The 13,995-nt window shown below is 45.6% G+C and overlaps 1 protein-coding gene across 2 annotated transcripts in view; it reads left to right on the plus strand.

Moving 5' to 3' along the window:
• CDH13 (cadherin 13) overlaps window positions 1-13,995 on the plus strand; it is a 1,090,774-nt gene that overhangs the window by 492,854 nt on the left and 583,925 nt on the right. For both annotated transcript variants that reach the window (XM_075536309.1, XM_075536308.1), the window contains exon 4: window positions 9,827-9,943. In XM_075536309.1, coding sequence (XP_075392424.1) covers window positions 9,827-9,943 — 117 coding nt within the window. The remainder of the gene's footprint in view (window positions 1-9,826; window positions 9,944-13,995) is intronic.

Genomic DNA, 13,995 nt, shown 5'->3' on the forward strand with positions numbered 1-13,995 from the left:
GCATGCTGTTTCTCCTGAATCCGGCCACTTTGAGGAGGGGAAGTGGGTGACATACCTTTTGCTGCATGAAGTGAGGAGGGGCTGTGGTGGACAGAACTGGGAGCATGGATGGCCCAGCTGTGGAGCACTTCCTGGGGCTGGGTATCTTTCTGTTCTCCTCCTTCACTTTGAGGGGGTGAAGTGCCCATTTAGTTCCTACTCTGGGGCCCTCTGGGAAATGTGAGGGAGGAAATATGAGCCTGTGGAAAAGGGGAGGAGTGTGTGCTGCTCCAACTGAGACCCCAGCTATCCTGGGGGTGGGATGAGGGGATGACTTAGGAGATGAGATGGTGCCTCCATGTACCCCCACCTTGAGCAAGGTGCCAGGTCTTCCGGGTGCTCCTTCCATGTCACTGTGGGAGAAAGAGGAGGGAGTCTGATCCTGTTAAGATGCCCTGTCTCAGGAACTAACAGCGGCAGCTCTCCTCCATCCTGTACGGTCCTTATGAGTCTGCAATGACTTGTGGATGGTGGGTTCTTTTGTTCGAGACGCATCAGTATGAGCAGTGGTGGTGCAGAGGGTAAGACATCGAGCCGTGAGCCCATGGTTTGAACCTATCAACTGCTCTGGAAAAGAAGGGTCAGGCAGCCCATCCATCTAAAGAGCTATGGCCTCAGAAACACTACAGCGCAGTCCCACTCCCATCCTGCAGGGGCGCTATGAGTCGCCATGGACAGCAGTGGGTCTGGGGATTTACCAATCATCAGGAACCCATACGTGGTACAGGTAGGTAACAAGCTCGCTGGCTAGCCAAGAGGAAGGGTGCTCAAATCCACTCCCCGTGCCACAGAAGAAAGGCCTGGTGATCTACTTCTGTGCATCTGACCACTGGAAACCCTGAGAAGAGGCCAGCAGGGTCTGTGATACTCACATCAATGCTGAAACCAGGCAGAGCCTGTAGAAACACACAGTGCAGAAATGTTTGGGTGGGACAGTCAGGAAAGGCAAGTGCACTACCAGGTGGAGCAGGCTCGGCCTTCAAGGGTCCGAGGAAGGCTGGGGAGGGAATGACTGAAAATGGGCAAGGGTGTTGGTATTGGTGTTGGGGAGCAGACAGTGGGAGGAGAGATGGAAATAGTTTAAAATAACAGCAACTCATGGCCATTGAGTTAATTCTGACTCACAGAGATTCTCTAGGACAGGGTAGAGCTGCCCCTGTGGGTTTCTGTTCCTGGAACTCTTGACGAAGTAGAAGAGCCTCTTCGGTTTCCCTTGTTGTGGCAGGTGGTTTAGAGAGTTGCTACTCCACCGGGGCTTGCCTGTGTTATGAAATGGAGCAGGGATGACCACAATCTGATTTTCAAATGAATGTATGGTAACTCATGCATGAGTCTGTAAATTTTCTAAAAACCATAGAATTGTATCCTTGAAGCCGTTCGATGATCAGGTGTTTGAATTAAAACTCAATGATGCTTTTTTTATGAAGAACCCGTGGTTGTGTCTGATGGCTGTCACACTTACCCCCGCACCTCTTTCCTCTGTTTCCTGCCTCTGAGATAGTAGCTCCAGAGGGCACTGACCCCAACACGCCCAGTGCGGACTGATGGAAGCAATGAGTGGATGAGTTGGTGAATGAATGAATGAATGAATGAATATGGATCCTCTCTTCTCTCCCTTCCAAGTCCTTCATTTCCCTCTGCCTGCCTGTCCTGAACCCCTCCAATCCTCAGCCCCCTCTGTCACAGGAAACTCGGAAACTCCCCTTCTCTCCTCTCTGGGATGCTGAGCTGCAGCACTGCCTGGCCAGACAAAACCTGCTTCTAATGTGCCCCAGGGTCTCCTCAGATGGGGATTCTGGGAGGAAGGTAAATCAGATTTTAAAGCCAAACAGCCTGAGACAGAAAGATGCAGGCCCCAGCAGAGCCCCTGTGGGATGCAGGCTGTTTATGTAAGGGTGGCAATTCTCTAGTAATAAAACCGGCCCAAAGCCCTCTCTGAAGACGCAGAGCGCACACACACACACACACACACACACACACACACACACACGAGCCTGGCCATGGCGGCCTCCAGCCCCCAGCTCCCTAAACTGGCAGACACTGATGGATGGTAGTCCCGGAGACTCAGGAGCTACAGGGAGGGACTCAGGGGACTCAGGAGCCTGTTCTGTGGCTGAGGAACTGTGCTGACGGGAAGTACATGTCCTGGACTCTGTGCCATGTGCGGGAATGTCTGCTGTGCACGTCTGTGTGTGTGTGTGTGTGTGTGTGTGTGTGTGTGTGTGTGAGAGAGAGAGAGAGAGAGAGAGAGAGAGAGAGAGAGAGAGAGAGAGAGAGAGAGAGAGAGATGAGTGTGCGTGTGTGTGAGAGTGAGGGAGACGTATGCATATGAGCCTACTGAGTGTATTGTGTCTTTGTGTGTATGTGTGTGTATAAGAGAAAGAAGTGTGTGTGTGTGTGTGTGTGTGTGACCCTCAGTGGATTTTTACGTATATGAAACAGAGAGAGGAGGAGTATGTGTATGACCTTTTTGGGTGTATTGTGGTGTGTGTGTATGTGTGTGTGTGTGTGAGAGGAGTATGCATATGATCCTGTTGATAGTATTGTGTTGTGGTGTGTGTGTGTGTGTATGAGAGTAAGCGCGCGAGAGAGAGAGAGAGAGAGAGAGAGAGTCAGGGAGAGAAGATGCTGCATATGGCCCTAGTGAGTGTGTGATGGCGGTGCGGGTGTGCTGCAGTGGGTGAGCCTGGAGGTGGTCGGGTGCCTCCATGGGCATGTGTAAGGTTCACTCAGGTGACCCACAGCTGCTCCTCACTCCTCTTGGGGACTTGCCTCCTCAAGTTCTCTCTCCTGCAGGAACAGGACCCATCCTTCACATTCTGGCTGCTCTTTAAGCCACAGGCCCACTTCTGAACACAGTTCCTCCCTTCATTCTGATTGACGCGAGGATGGGCAGGGGCATCTCTGTCCACAGTGGTCACTTCCATATGAGTCTTCATTTGTCCAGTTCCACTTCTCCTTCCTTAGATCCTGTCCCCACTCCAGCCCAGCACCCCATCTTCCGATGTCTCTCCTTTCCTCCATTACCCCATTCCCTGTGGCTTGCCATCACAGCATGCTCTCGAAAGAAGCTTCTCCCCAAACTCACCCATGACCTCTTCATCATCAAGCCAACCCCTTTCATACAGGAGTCATCTGTCGAAGGACACAGAGCACTGTGTAGTCTGACGCCATCCTCCTCTATTTATGGGACTCTCCTATCTATCCTCTGGGCTTCCTGCTCTCCTCAGCTAACCTTTCTGTGGCCTTTGCCGAACTTCGGGGAGCTCAGCACTTCATCAAATCCCACTCTTCCCCCCGTGCCCTGCTCTGGGAGGAACAATGTCTCTGTCACATGCAGCTACTCTGGCACACGGTGGATCTGATTCGTTTCCTCCTCTTGCTTCCTGATTGCAGTGCCTTAGAGCTAGCTGCCCTCTGGAAATCTCCTGCTGCGTGTCCAACAGCCTCCTGCGGACAGCTTGTCTACAGGTGCACCCACTGTCAGGCCCCAAGACTACCTTCCGTCTTCCACACCTGCCGGCTTGTCAAAGCACCACCAGGAGGCATGAGACTTAGCATAGCTTTCTCTGTACCCTGATGCTCATTTGGTTCCCACACCCTGACTCTTTCACCTTCTAGGAACATCTCTTGAGCCGGTCACATTCCTTTTATGTGCACTGCAAGTGTCTTACCTTGCTCTGAGGTTACTGCCACAATCCCCAGTTCCTGGTTTCTGTACCCCATCCTTCATTCTGCCATCAGAGAGCATGTCGGGAAGCAAAGCTATGTTCACGGTCCTTCGCCACGTAAAACCCCTCCCATGCTGATTTCAGAATGACACTCAAGCTCCTACTTTTATTCCAGACCCTACCTCTTCTGACCCTCCCGACATACTTCTCCATTAGGCCTCTCATCACCCCAACTTTGGAGATGGCTTAAGTTTTAGCCACAATTCTGATCTGGCCATCCTTATGGGACTATACCATTATGTCGGTTAGATTTTTCTTTGTCACAAACAGCAGTAAACTTAGGACTTTAAACAACAATCATTTATTTAACTTAAAGATTTCTGACTAACTGTTTCAACTGGGCCCAGCTTGGTGGCTTCTCTGATCTTTCATGGGCCCCTTTCCACAGCTGAGGTCAACTTCCAGCTAGCTCAGCAGCTCTGTCTATACAGCATGGCTGAGGGTCAGCTAGGATTTGGGGGACACGGGGAAAGATATATCTCTCATCATCTAGCAAGCCATCCGGACTACATCAAGGTTGACATTGGCCCATCACATCCACTAAATTGTATTGGTCAAAGTACAAAAGCAGACCAGACTCATAAGGTCACAAAACAGATGCCACCTGTCCAGCCACCTTGCAATATAGAGATAACCATGTGCCCTTCCTCCTTCCCTTCCTCCTCCTCTTTCTACTTTGTGTGTGTCTGTTTCCTTCTGTAAGTCTGGTTTAAATATCTTCTCTATAAATCCCAGTCTGAGGAGGAAATGACCTAACCCTCTCTAGTTTGAATCTATCCCCAATCTTCTCATACGACCTCAATAAATTCAGATTCTGCTTACTACCATAAAGTTTTTATTTTATTTTTCTGAGCATCATTTTATTGTGGGTTCTTGCAGCTCTTATAACAATCCATGCATCCATTTTATTAAGCACATTTGTACATACGTTGCCATCATCATTTTCAAAACATTTTCTTTCTACTTGAGCCCTTGGTAACAGTTCCTCTTTCCCTCCTCCCTCCCCTTCACTCCCTCCCTAGTTAACCCTTAATATATTATTATTTTCATATCTTACACAGCCCACTGTCTCCCTGCACCCACATTTCTGTTGCTTGTCACCCTGGTGTGTGTGTTATATTGCAATCAGTTCCTCCTTTCTCCCCCCACCCCACCCCCGGGTATCACTTGGGAACCCTGTCAGTATTGCTGTCAGACAGAATCAACTCAGTGGTATTGGGTTTGCTTTAGGTTTTCTTTCTTCAAGCCCATTGCTATCCAATCTCTCCCCCTGTCTAACACCTCTTTGTGTTTGACAGCCTGCCCAAGTAGAAAGCGTGCATCTTGAGTTGAGAACATTTCTTGAAATCTCTCTATATCTTTAGGGGCCAAAAGAGAGCCCCATGCAGGTCCACCTCAGAGATATTGCAGGCTGAGTTCCCCATCTCCGCAACAAAGAAAAAGTCACAATATGATGAGTCACTTGGATTTCTTGCTTTCCCAGAGCATACAAAAGTTATATTACAGCACAACATAGTCTACAGTGTGCGCAGTAGTATAATATAAAACAGCTTGAAATATTGTGAGCAGGACCAAAATGGGACATAGAGACACAGAGTGAGAACAGGATATTAGGGAAGTGGTGGGGGTGGCCTCGCTAGAGAGAGGGCCACCCCAAGCCACAACTGTGTAGGGTCTGTGGCACACATCGCAGTGACACGCGTGTGCATTTCTCTGAGTTCTTAGGACTGAACCGCCCCTTCCCATGCGGCGTGTCCAAGCTCCCAGGAAGAGTCAGGGGTTCTACTCCAGTTACAGGTTCTAGTTGACCTCACTGGCTAGCTGGCCTCTATGGAGATCAGCTCCCTCATCTGTAAAATCAAGAAAATAAAATAGACCTTACAAGGTTTTCATGAGGATTTGTTGACATGCCACACAGAGGAAGCACTTCAGGAAAGTCTGTGGAAACATGAATTTTTTTTAAAATATTTTTTTCAGGAACTGTTTGAAGCCTCCTCGTGTGTCCTTTGCACAGTGCCTGTTCTCCTAAGGTTGCAGTCATTGCCCATTAGTTGGTTTTGCAATAATAGTAAGTAGAGGCTTGAGCACCTCACTCATGGACGATGATACAACCTCACTCTTCTTCCAGACCTGCCCATGGATGACATGGGTCTATCTCACATCTCTCTGTCATGCCTTCAGTCAATCAAGCACTCTCTGAGAGATTGAAAGGTGTTCCCTTATCTGCCCCCACCTGCCTATTCCACAGGTCTGATCCATATTCTGTTTGGTGATGGGTCCAAAGGATCACCTTATCTATCTCTAGCTCTATCTCATCTGTATGTATATCTATGATCTATCCTCATTGATATGTCTATCTGTATCTTTTCTACTACAAATATCCACACATACTCCAAGCACACCCACTTGCACCTCTTCAGTTGCAGGCCTTTATAGGCAAGGATACATTTTCATAAGAATCAACAGATACAAAGACATGTGTACGCCATAGCCTATTACCATGGTTACACACATATGCATGTGGTGTATCGTTCCATTCAAATCAGACACTCTGATTCCTACCTGGTCACAGTCACACAGAATTACATGTCTTCAGAACACACAGAAAGCATCGTCAGCCCTGTCAGGAGTACAGGTAGACACAGCCACAAATATGCGATCACAGGTGGACATTTGCCAATCAATACATAGGTCTAAATGTAGATACTATCGACGGGCAGAGACAGAGTCGCGGATATAAAAGTGCCGTTGAGCAAATGCTCATTGTGGCTTCTCATAACGTAAAGCAAAGGGTTACCGCTGGGAGAAAAAATGATGTTCTGACTCTGACCAGTCCTTTATCAGCTGGTGGGCTCCCGGTTATATGCGTGTGATGACAGTTTTATCATCGATCACCCACTGTATATTCTGGATGCAATTTCTTGAGATTCGGTGTTCAAGGAGTGCCTCTCGGATCTGTGAGATTCTGGGAAGTGGGCTGGTAGCCAAGGGTTTGCCTGGGGGAGCTGGGGGTAGGGGTTGAGGGGTAGATACTTCTGGAAACTCAGAGGGTGACACTCTTACCCCATCCTGGACTTGACATTGTGCCTTTATTCCCAAGATTGGGAAGCTTGTTCTTGATGCTACAACCTGCTTTCTCATTGCTGGAGACACATTTACACATGGGCTGTCATAATGAACCAGAGCCTCTGCCTGTCCCATTACAGAGCCAATCACCAGCCCTGCCATCTGCAGAGGACAGTAAATCTTTTCAACGCCTTCGCCTGACATCTCATCTGAGCCTCTGTTGTTTTTGATTTTTATCTTGTAAATGAGATTGGTACACTGCACATATTTTACATGTTTCTATGTTTCTGCCATTCTCTAATAAGGCAGGAGAGTCTTCATCGATGTGGCAGAGTCATCAGCTTTTTATAAATGTGACTCACAGGGATTTCTGCTGCCTTCCCATTGCTGTGCCAGCCCCTCTCCTTCCCCCCACCACCAGCTGCTTATTTTACACGCGCTTGTTTTCATTGGTTGGCCCAGTGCCTGTGGATTTGTTGGTTTTCACCCCTTGTGGCCTTTTTCTACTCATGGCTTTCTTCATACACGGAAACCAGTTTCCCATCTTTGCCTGAACCATGAGTCTCTGGTCTTCTTAGAAACCACTGTGTCTTCCTTTGATTGAGATTTGAGTCTTGAAACTGTGCACAGTGTAGTTTACGTTAAATAGAATGTGCCTGCCTAGTGGGTTCTCTGGAGAAGCAGAGGCAGTGGGATAGAGAGAGAGCAAGAGCAAGAGGCATTTACACTGTGAAATTGACTCGTGTGTTTGCAGGGGTTAGCAAGTCCACCAAGCGTGCTGAGAATGCAGTGGTCAAGCACGAGGCTAACACCATCGTTAGCAGTTCAAACTCATTAGGTGCCCTTCAGGAGCAAGATGTGACACTGGGCTCCCATGACCAGGCAACCTTGAGACTCTGCGAGGGCCTTCTACCCTGTCCAACCGGTCACCATGAGTCTGAAAGTGATTTCGACTGCAATCATCGAGTGTCTCATTATGACAAGTTCAAATTCTGTAGGTCAGGTGACAGGCTCAAAAACCCTGCAGTCTTGTGTGCCCATTCCCAGGAGTCAAGTGATAAGAACAGTGGAGAGAAAAGGACGCTGGTGCTTCTCTTGATCATGTGGAGGGAAAATATGTCCTTGGGAAAGCTCCCGCGCTTGCTCTTAAGACCATCATGTGTTTGGATGCAGCCCAACTACATTGTAGAAGCTGAGCTCTTTTACCGAATGCCCTGTCATTGGAGCTCACGTCACCAGGTCACAACTGAAGCTATCCTGTGTTTGACCAAACAACTGGGCACCAACGCCAGGCCACACTGACACCAAAAGCTAATATTGCAGTACTCTATAGAATATCCTATATTTTCCTATATATTTCATCCCATGTGTTCTCCCTGTTGCTAGGTGGATCAGAACTGCCAGTGTCACCGCATTAAACTCAGTTCCTGGTGACGGGAATCTCAGGTACTCTTCAGGAGAGGGGACAGTTGTGAATATCAGCAGTGGCTTGAGTTTGACTATGCTTATGGTAATTTCCTTTAAAACTCGACATTATATAATCATGTAATATGATTATATATGCATACATATATGCATGTATGTATCTATAGAGAGAGCCCCAATAGCACAGAGTAGAACTGCCCCTGTGAATTTCTAAGACTGTGATTCTTTATGGGAGTAGAAAGCCTCATCACTATGGAGTCGAAATCCACTTGATGACAGTGAGCTTGGTTTACACACACACATACACACACACACACACACACACACACTTTTGTGGGACTGGTATGACATGAACCTCTCATTTATTGTGTGATTTTATAGGAACCTGTTGTTCAACATTTGGATTGCTTGCTTCTGGTGATGCGCAAGGTAATTTTAGTTAGTCTGTGGTATTAAGTGAAGCCATATCATGTCTTGTAAATGATATCCAATTTATAATTCTCCTCCAGTCCTGATCCCATCAAGGAGAAAGTCTCAGCTGGGTGCTAATAACTCTCTAATACTTTCTTATCTCCATTTTAAAAGGAGTAAGTAGGTCCCTTATAAGGAGTTTTAATTCCAGAGGCAACTGTTTCTAGGTGGGATTTGTAACATCGTTCTATCTCCAGTATGTTTATTTTCATGTTTTTCATCATTTTATGGAAAGTCGTGCTGACATTTTATTTAAAACACTGATAGAATGTTTCCTTTTAGAATAAATGTATTTAGTTTAAGAAATAAGTTACAAATAAGGCAAAAATTATAAAGTAGTACTTCAGCAGTCCCTGAAGAAAGACATCGTGCTTGGTAAAGTAGAGGGGCAACCAACGAGAAGAAGAACCTCAATGATTGATGAATTGACACAATGTCTGCAGTAATGGACTCAACATAGGAACAATTGTGAGGACGGCACAGGACCGGACAATATTTCATTCCGTTGTGCATTGGGTCACTATGGGTTAGTACCAACTCAGTGGTACCTAACAACCATCACCACCAGAATAATATGGGGGAAGTGCATTTCAAAGTCAAACCATCACTCCACTAAGAACATCAACGAATCCTTTCATAGACTTGCTTACAGTAGCACACTATGCCTTTGTAATGGCCCCTCCAACCCCATTCACTTATAACTGTGAGGACTTCGTAGTTGGTAGGAAGAGTTCTTTGATACCTGGTAAATTCTATGGGTTCCTCACCAGATGAGTAATCTACTCACTGGAAGATTGAGAAAGGTAATATGCACGTGCACTGGAGGATGCATAAATTAAGACTGACATTGTGAATAGAATGGTTAGAAGAAAGGATTAAATGGTTTAATGATAGTCATTGTGAATCACAATGTCAGCCTTAGCATGATTCCAACAATGCACTTGCTAACGCTAATGAGGTTTGATAGAACAGAATTAACAATGTCCAAACAGCTGTATGCTTCCCCAACAAAGGAACTGTAGCTAAAAGCAGGTGGATACATCCTTCCTCTGGAGGGTTTTATTTTAATCAATCTTTTTTATTTTCTATTCTAGGATATATTTAAAGTTGCAAGAACTTCTCCAGTCCCAAGACAAAAGAGGTCCCTTGTGGTATCTCCGATTTTAATTCCTGAGATCCAGAGACAGCCTTTCCCCAGAGATGTCGGCAAGGTGAGTCAGACAAAGGACACATGCTGAAAGCACATTCTTATACAGGGATGAGGACACTGCAAGAAACCTGGTGTTGACTGTCAGGCAGCCAGTGGAACTGGCCTCACGTCCTCTTCAGCAAGAGACCAAATGGTTCTGGTCAGAATGGAAGTTTTATAAATGGTAAAAAAAAATATTAATAAGGTGACATCTTGGGGGAAAGTAAAAATATGAGAAGAAATACTTTGACTATTGTGGCTTGGAGATACCTCTGGCATAACATGTTACTGAAGCTATGTCAGGAGGATGTCATTGGCTATGAAATAGAATTTTTTTTCTTTTATAGATGATGTCTACCTTTTTGTCCAGATATAGTCCCCCAGGACAGCAGTATATTACTGTCTGATCTTCCCATTGAGACTCCAACTTTCAAATGTATAGGTCTGAGAACTACATTGAATTAGATCTCTAAATGATACCAGCATTGTCTTTGATGTCCATAAATCCACTAACAGTCCCTTTGAAGCAAACTAACCTTTTAATAACAGGGACCTTAAAACTCTTTCTGCTTCTATTTAGTACCCAATTCCAAAATCACTTTCACATTTTAGGTGCCTATTAGAACAGCACCCCACTCCTGGTACCAAATTCTGGCTTAGTTACTTAATGCTGCCAAAACAGAAACATCACAGGGAGATAGTGTTAGCAAACAGAAATTTATTATCTCAGCTTATGAAGCCTGAAGTCCAAACTCAGGCCAGCAGCTCTAGGGAAGTATTTTCTCTCTGTGTTGGCTAACAGGTTAGGAGAAAGGTTCTTATCTCTTTTCAGAATCTGTAGATCAGGAGTTCTTGGAGAACTCCATGTGCATGGGCATCAATCTGCCTCTGGGTTTAGGGGGTTCTCAGCACAGGGACTCTGGGTCAAAATGATGCACTCCACCCCCAGTTTTTCTTTCTCTGTGGTACTGAGGTTTCCTCAGACAATGGAACAAAATCAAATCCAGAAAACACCGCGAGATGAGTCAGAATAATATTTTTTCTTCTACAATGAAATCTTTATTGTCACATGAATGTAAATACTGACAATGTCTCTACCCCTGGGAGAGTCTGTAAAGAATATCAGATATCTTTCTATTGACCATGGGATTGAACAGTGTGTAAACAATCTTAATGGTGGGTGCTATGGGACACTCTATTTAAGTAAGTGGGGCACACCTCATATGGCAGACTCCATGCTTGGGCTTGAGTGAATAAAGTTATGAACAAGCATACTAAGCCTCATAATGACGGTGCTCATCTTGCAGTTGAGGCAACAGACATTTAGATAAATAAAATAAAATAGAAAATAGCAGAGTATGATGAATGCTATGTAACTTAGATATAGTGTGATGTGAGAGGAAATAAATGACAGCACCAGGAGGATAGGAAATCCGAGGGGTCTTTGTGAGGTTGATGGGAAGACTGGTCAGAGCTGGTCGTGTGTGAGTAAAGACTGGAAGGGTGAAAAGGGGCCAGGCACAGGGGAACAGGATAAGCAGCAGAGCAGTATGAGCAATGGCCAGGAGGTGGGAGAGAACATGACGCGTTGGAGGATCTGAAGCCAGCAAGTGACGTAGCGTGTAGTCAGCACCAAAGGCAGAGAGTTTGACACAATCTACAAGAGAGTACAGCGTTGTCTAACCCTGCGCAAACTCCTTGATTTTTGATGTCTTTGAGCCCCTTACTGAACACACCATGTCCAGATTTGGACAACCTATTGTATGCCCACAGGCAGAGTTGTACTTCCCCTCACATGCACATCCCCTGAATGCATCTGTGTAGCTCTTCCTTGAGATGCTTAATGGGAGTGGCACTAACAAGGAAAAGTTTTGACTCCCTTTCTCAGAAAACACTATGTATCCAAAGTGAAAGATCATTTTCTCTCAGCAATTCACACACTGACCACACTGATTCACAAACCAGCTCCTCTACGAAGCGACCGCTTTTCTGGAAATAGAGGAAATAACTAGGAGGCAAAGGACATTTATAGAGGAATAAATACAGACATGTACATATGTAAATATATTCATGTAATGATATGTAATGTACATACATTATATGTTCAATATTAAGGTAGCAGACAGACCTTAGGCCTCTACTCAAGTACTCCCTCAATGCAAGAACACTTTGTTCTAATAATCTGGCATGATACTTACCTTACCGGCATGATGGCTGAAGTCGAAATGGGTGCATAAGCAAATGTGGTGAAGAAGGTGGATGATACCTGGATATTAAAAGATAAAGCATCTGGGGTCTTAAAGGTTTGAAGGTAAACAAGCAGCCATCTAGCAGAGAAACAACAGGTCCACATGGAAGAAGCACACCAGCCTGTGTGATTATGAGGTGTCCTTGGGACCGGGTAACTGGCATCAGAAGACACAAGACAAACAAGCAGATCATATTGTTGAGAATGAGGGTGGTCAGAGAAGAGACCCACAGCCCATCTGTAGACATTGGGACATCTCCTCACAGAGGGGTCACAGGGAAGGGATGAATCAAACAGGGTGCAGTAAAGCACCGATGAAACACACAATATTCCTTTGGTTCCTTGAGGCTTCTTCACCCCCCACTATCACGACCTCAGTCCTGCCTTTCATTTCAGGTTAGCCTAGAGCATGTGCACAGGTACAGGTACGACATAAGAGCTCAGGACACATGGAATCCAGGAACAGGAATGGGAATAACAATACCTGAATCTCCCACCGTTTGGTAGTAGTCTAGCATGTTCAGCTTTTGTAGCACCCAGGGATTTCCTGGGAGCCTTGAATGCCCTAAGCCCAATGTTTGCCCAGCGTGCGAGTCGGCTGGTCAGTTTTAGCTGTTGCATAAAATGGCCAACTGCCTTAATGGGCGGCAGAGTGTGGAATTACCGGTAAACAGATTCACATTTCTGAGAAGAAAATATATGGTTAGACATGTACGAAATATGAATCAATATTATTTTTTAAGAGGCAAGAAGAGTTGATGACAATGACATTTTAAAATTCTGATCCTTGGTTGGAATAAGACCCAATAAATATCCATTTCACAAAGGACGGAGGAGAGAACTAGGATGGAGAAACATTACGCTGTCAGCATATTCATTTTCTGGTCCCCTTACATGGAGAAAGCTTGGCACCCACAGGTGCTCAGAGGGCTGCATGAATGGCTCTTGGATTCAGCAAACAGTTGCTGATGAGTACACTGTACCTTGTGCCTCCTAGAGGCTCCACGCGAGTCATCGTGGAACTGGGTTTCCAATGGTCAAGGTTTCAGAAGCAGATCTTCACGACTTCCTTCTAGGGCACCTATGGTTGGACTTGAACTACCAACCTTTCCATGAGCCAAGTTTTGGGGTACATAGAATTCAATTGCAAGATCACTTAGCTCCTTAGCACCTATTGGCGCAGGTGGAAATGCACAGAAGAAGGAAGTGGTGCCTGCCACTGTGGTGGGAACTCTATTAAGATATGTGCACAGAACTCTGAAGAATTTCTAGAATACTGCCATAAACTAGCCCGAGGTGTAACTCAATATTCCTGACACAATCAAAGCAAGGTTCTGCTCGAATGGCTTTCATGGCTCTGGTGGAATGATCGATGGTGTTTCCCTTTATGTAGAACCCGTGGTGCACTTACATATTTCTTCCACCCTCAGTTCAGGGTGTGCTGCTAAATGCCGATTCTGCCAATTTATAGGGGATATAAGAAACAGGATTTTCAGTAAAATGTACATTCATTGGTCTTGATGAAAAGGGTTTGTGATGAAAGAAGAATCCCTAATCAGGTATTTCATAAATGGCTTGTCTTTCAAACTCAATATGAAACAGAATAAAACACTTCTACCAAAAGACCTGCGTGCCGCCTCACGGGTTTCATGTCTCTTGCTCTCAATCAATCGGGTCCACTAACTCAAAAGTCTCTAAAGATGCAATCAAATATTTATCAGCGAAAAGTTGGTAAAACTCAGAAATGATTTATTGTCCATATTTTGAGTGAGTCGCACTTTGAAGGGGAAGAAGGAGCCGGAGAAAGAAGAAGCAGGCTCCATGCT

This window comes from Tenrec ecaudatus, chromosome 18 (assembly GCF_050624435.1).
Source record: "Tenrec ecaudatus isolate mTenEca1 chromosome 18, mTenEca1.hap1, whole genome shotgun sequence".
In the NCBI taxonomy this organism is placed as follows: domain Eukaryota; kingdom Metazoa; phylum Chordata; class Mammalia; order Afrosoricida; family Tenrecidae; genus Tenrec; species Tenrec ecaudatus.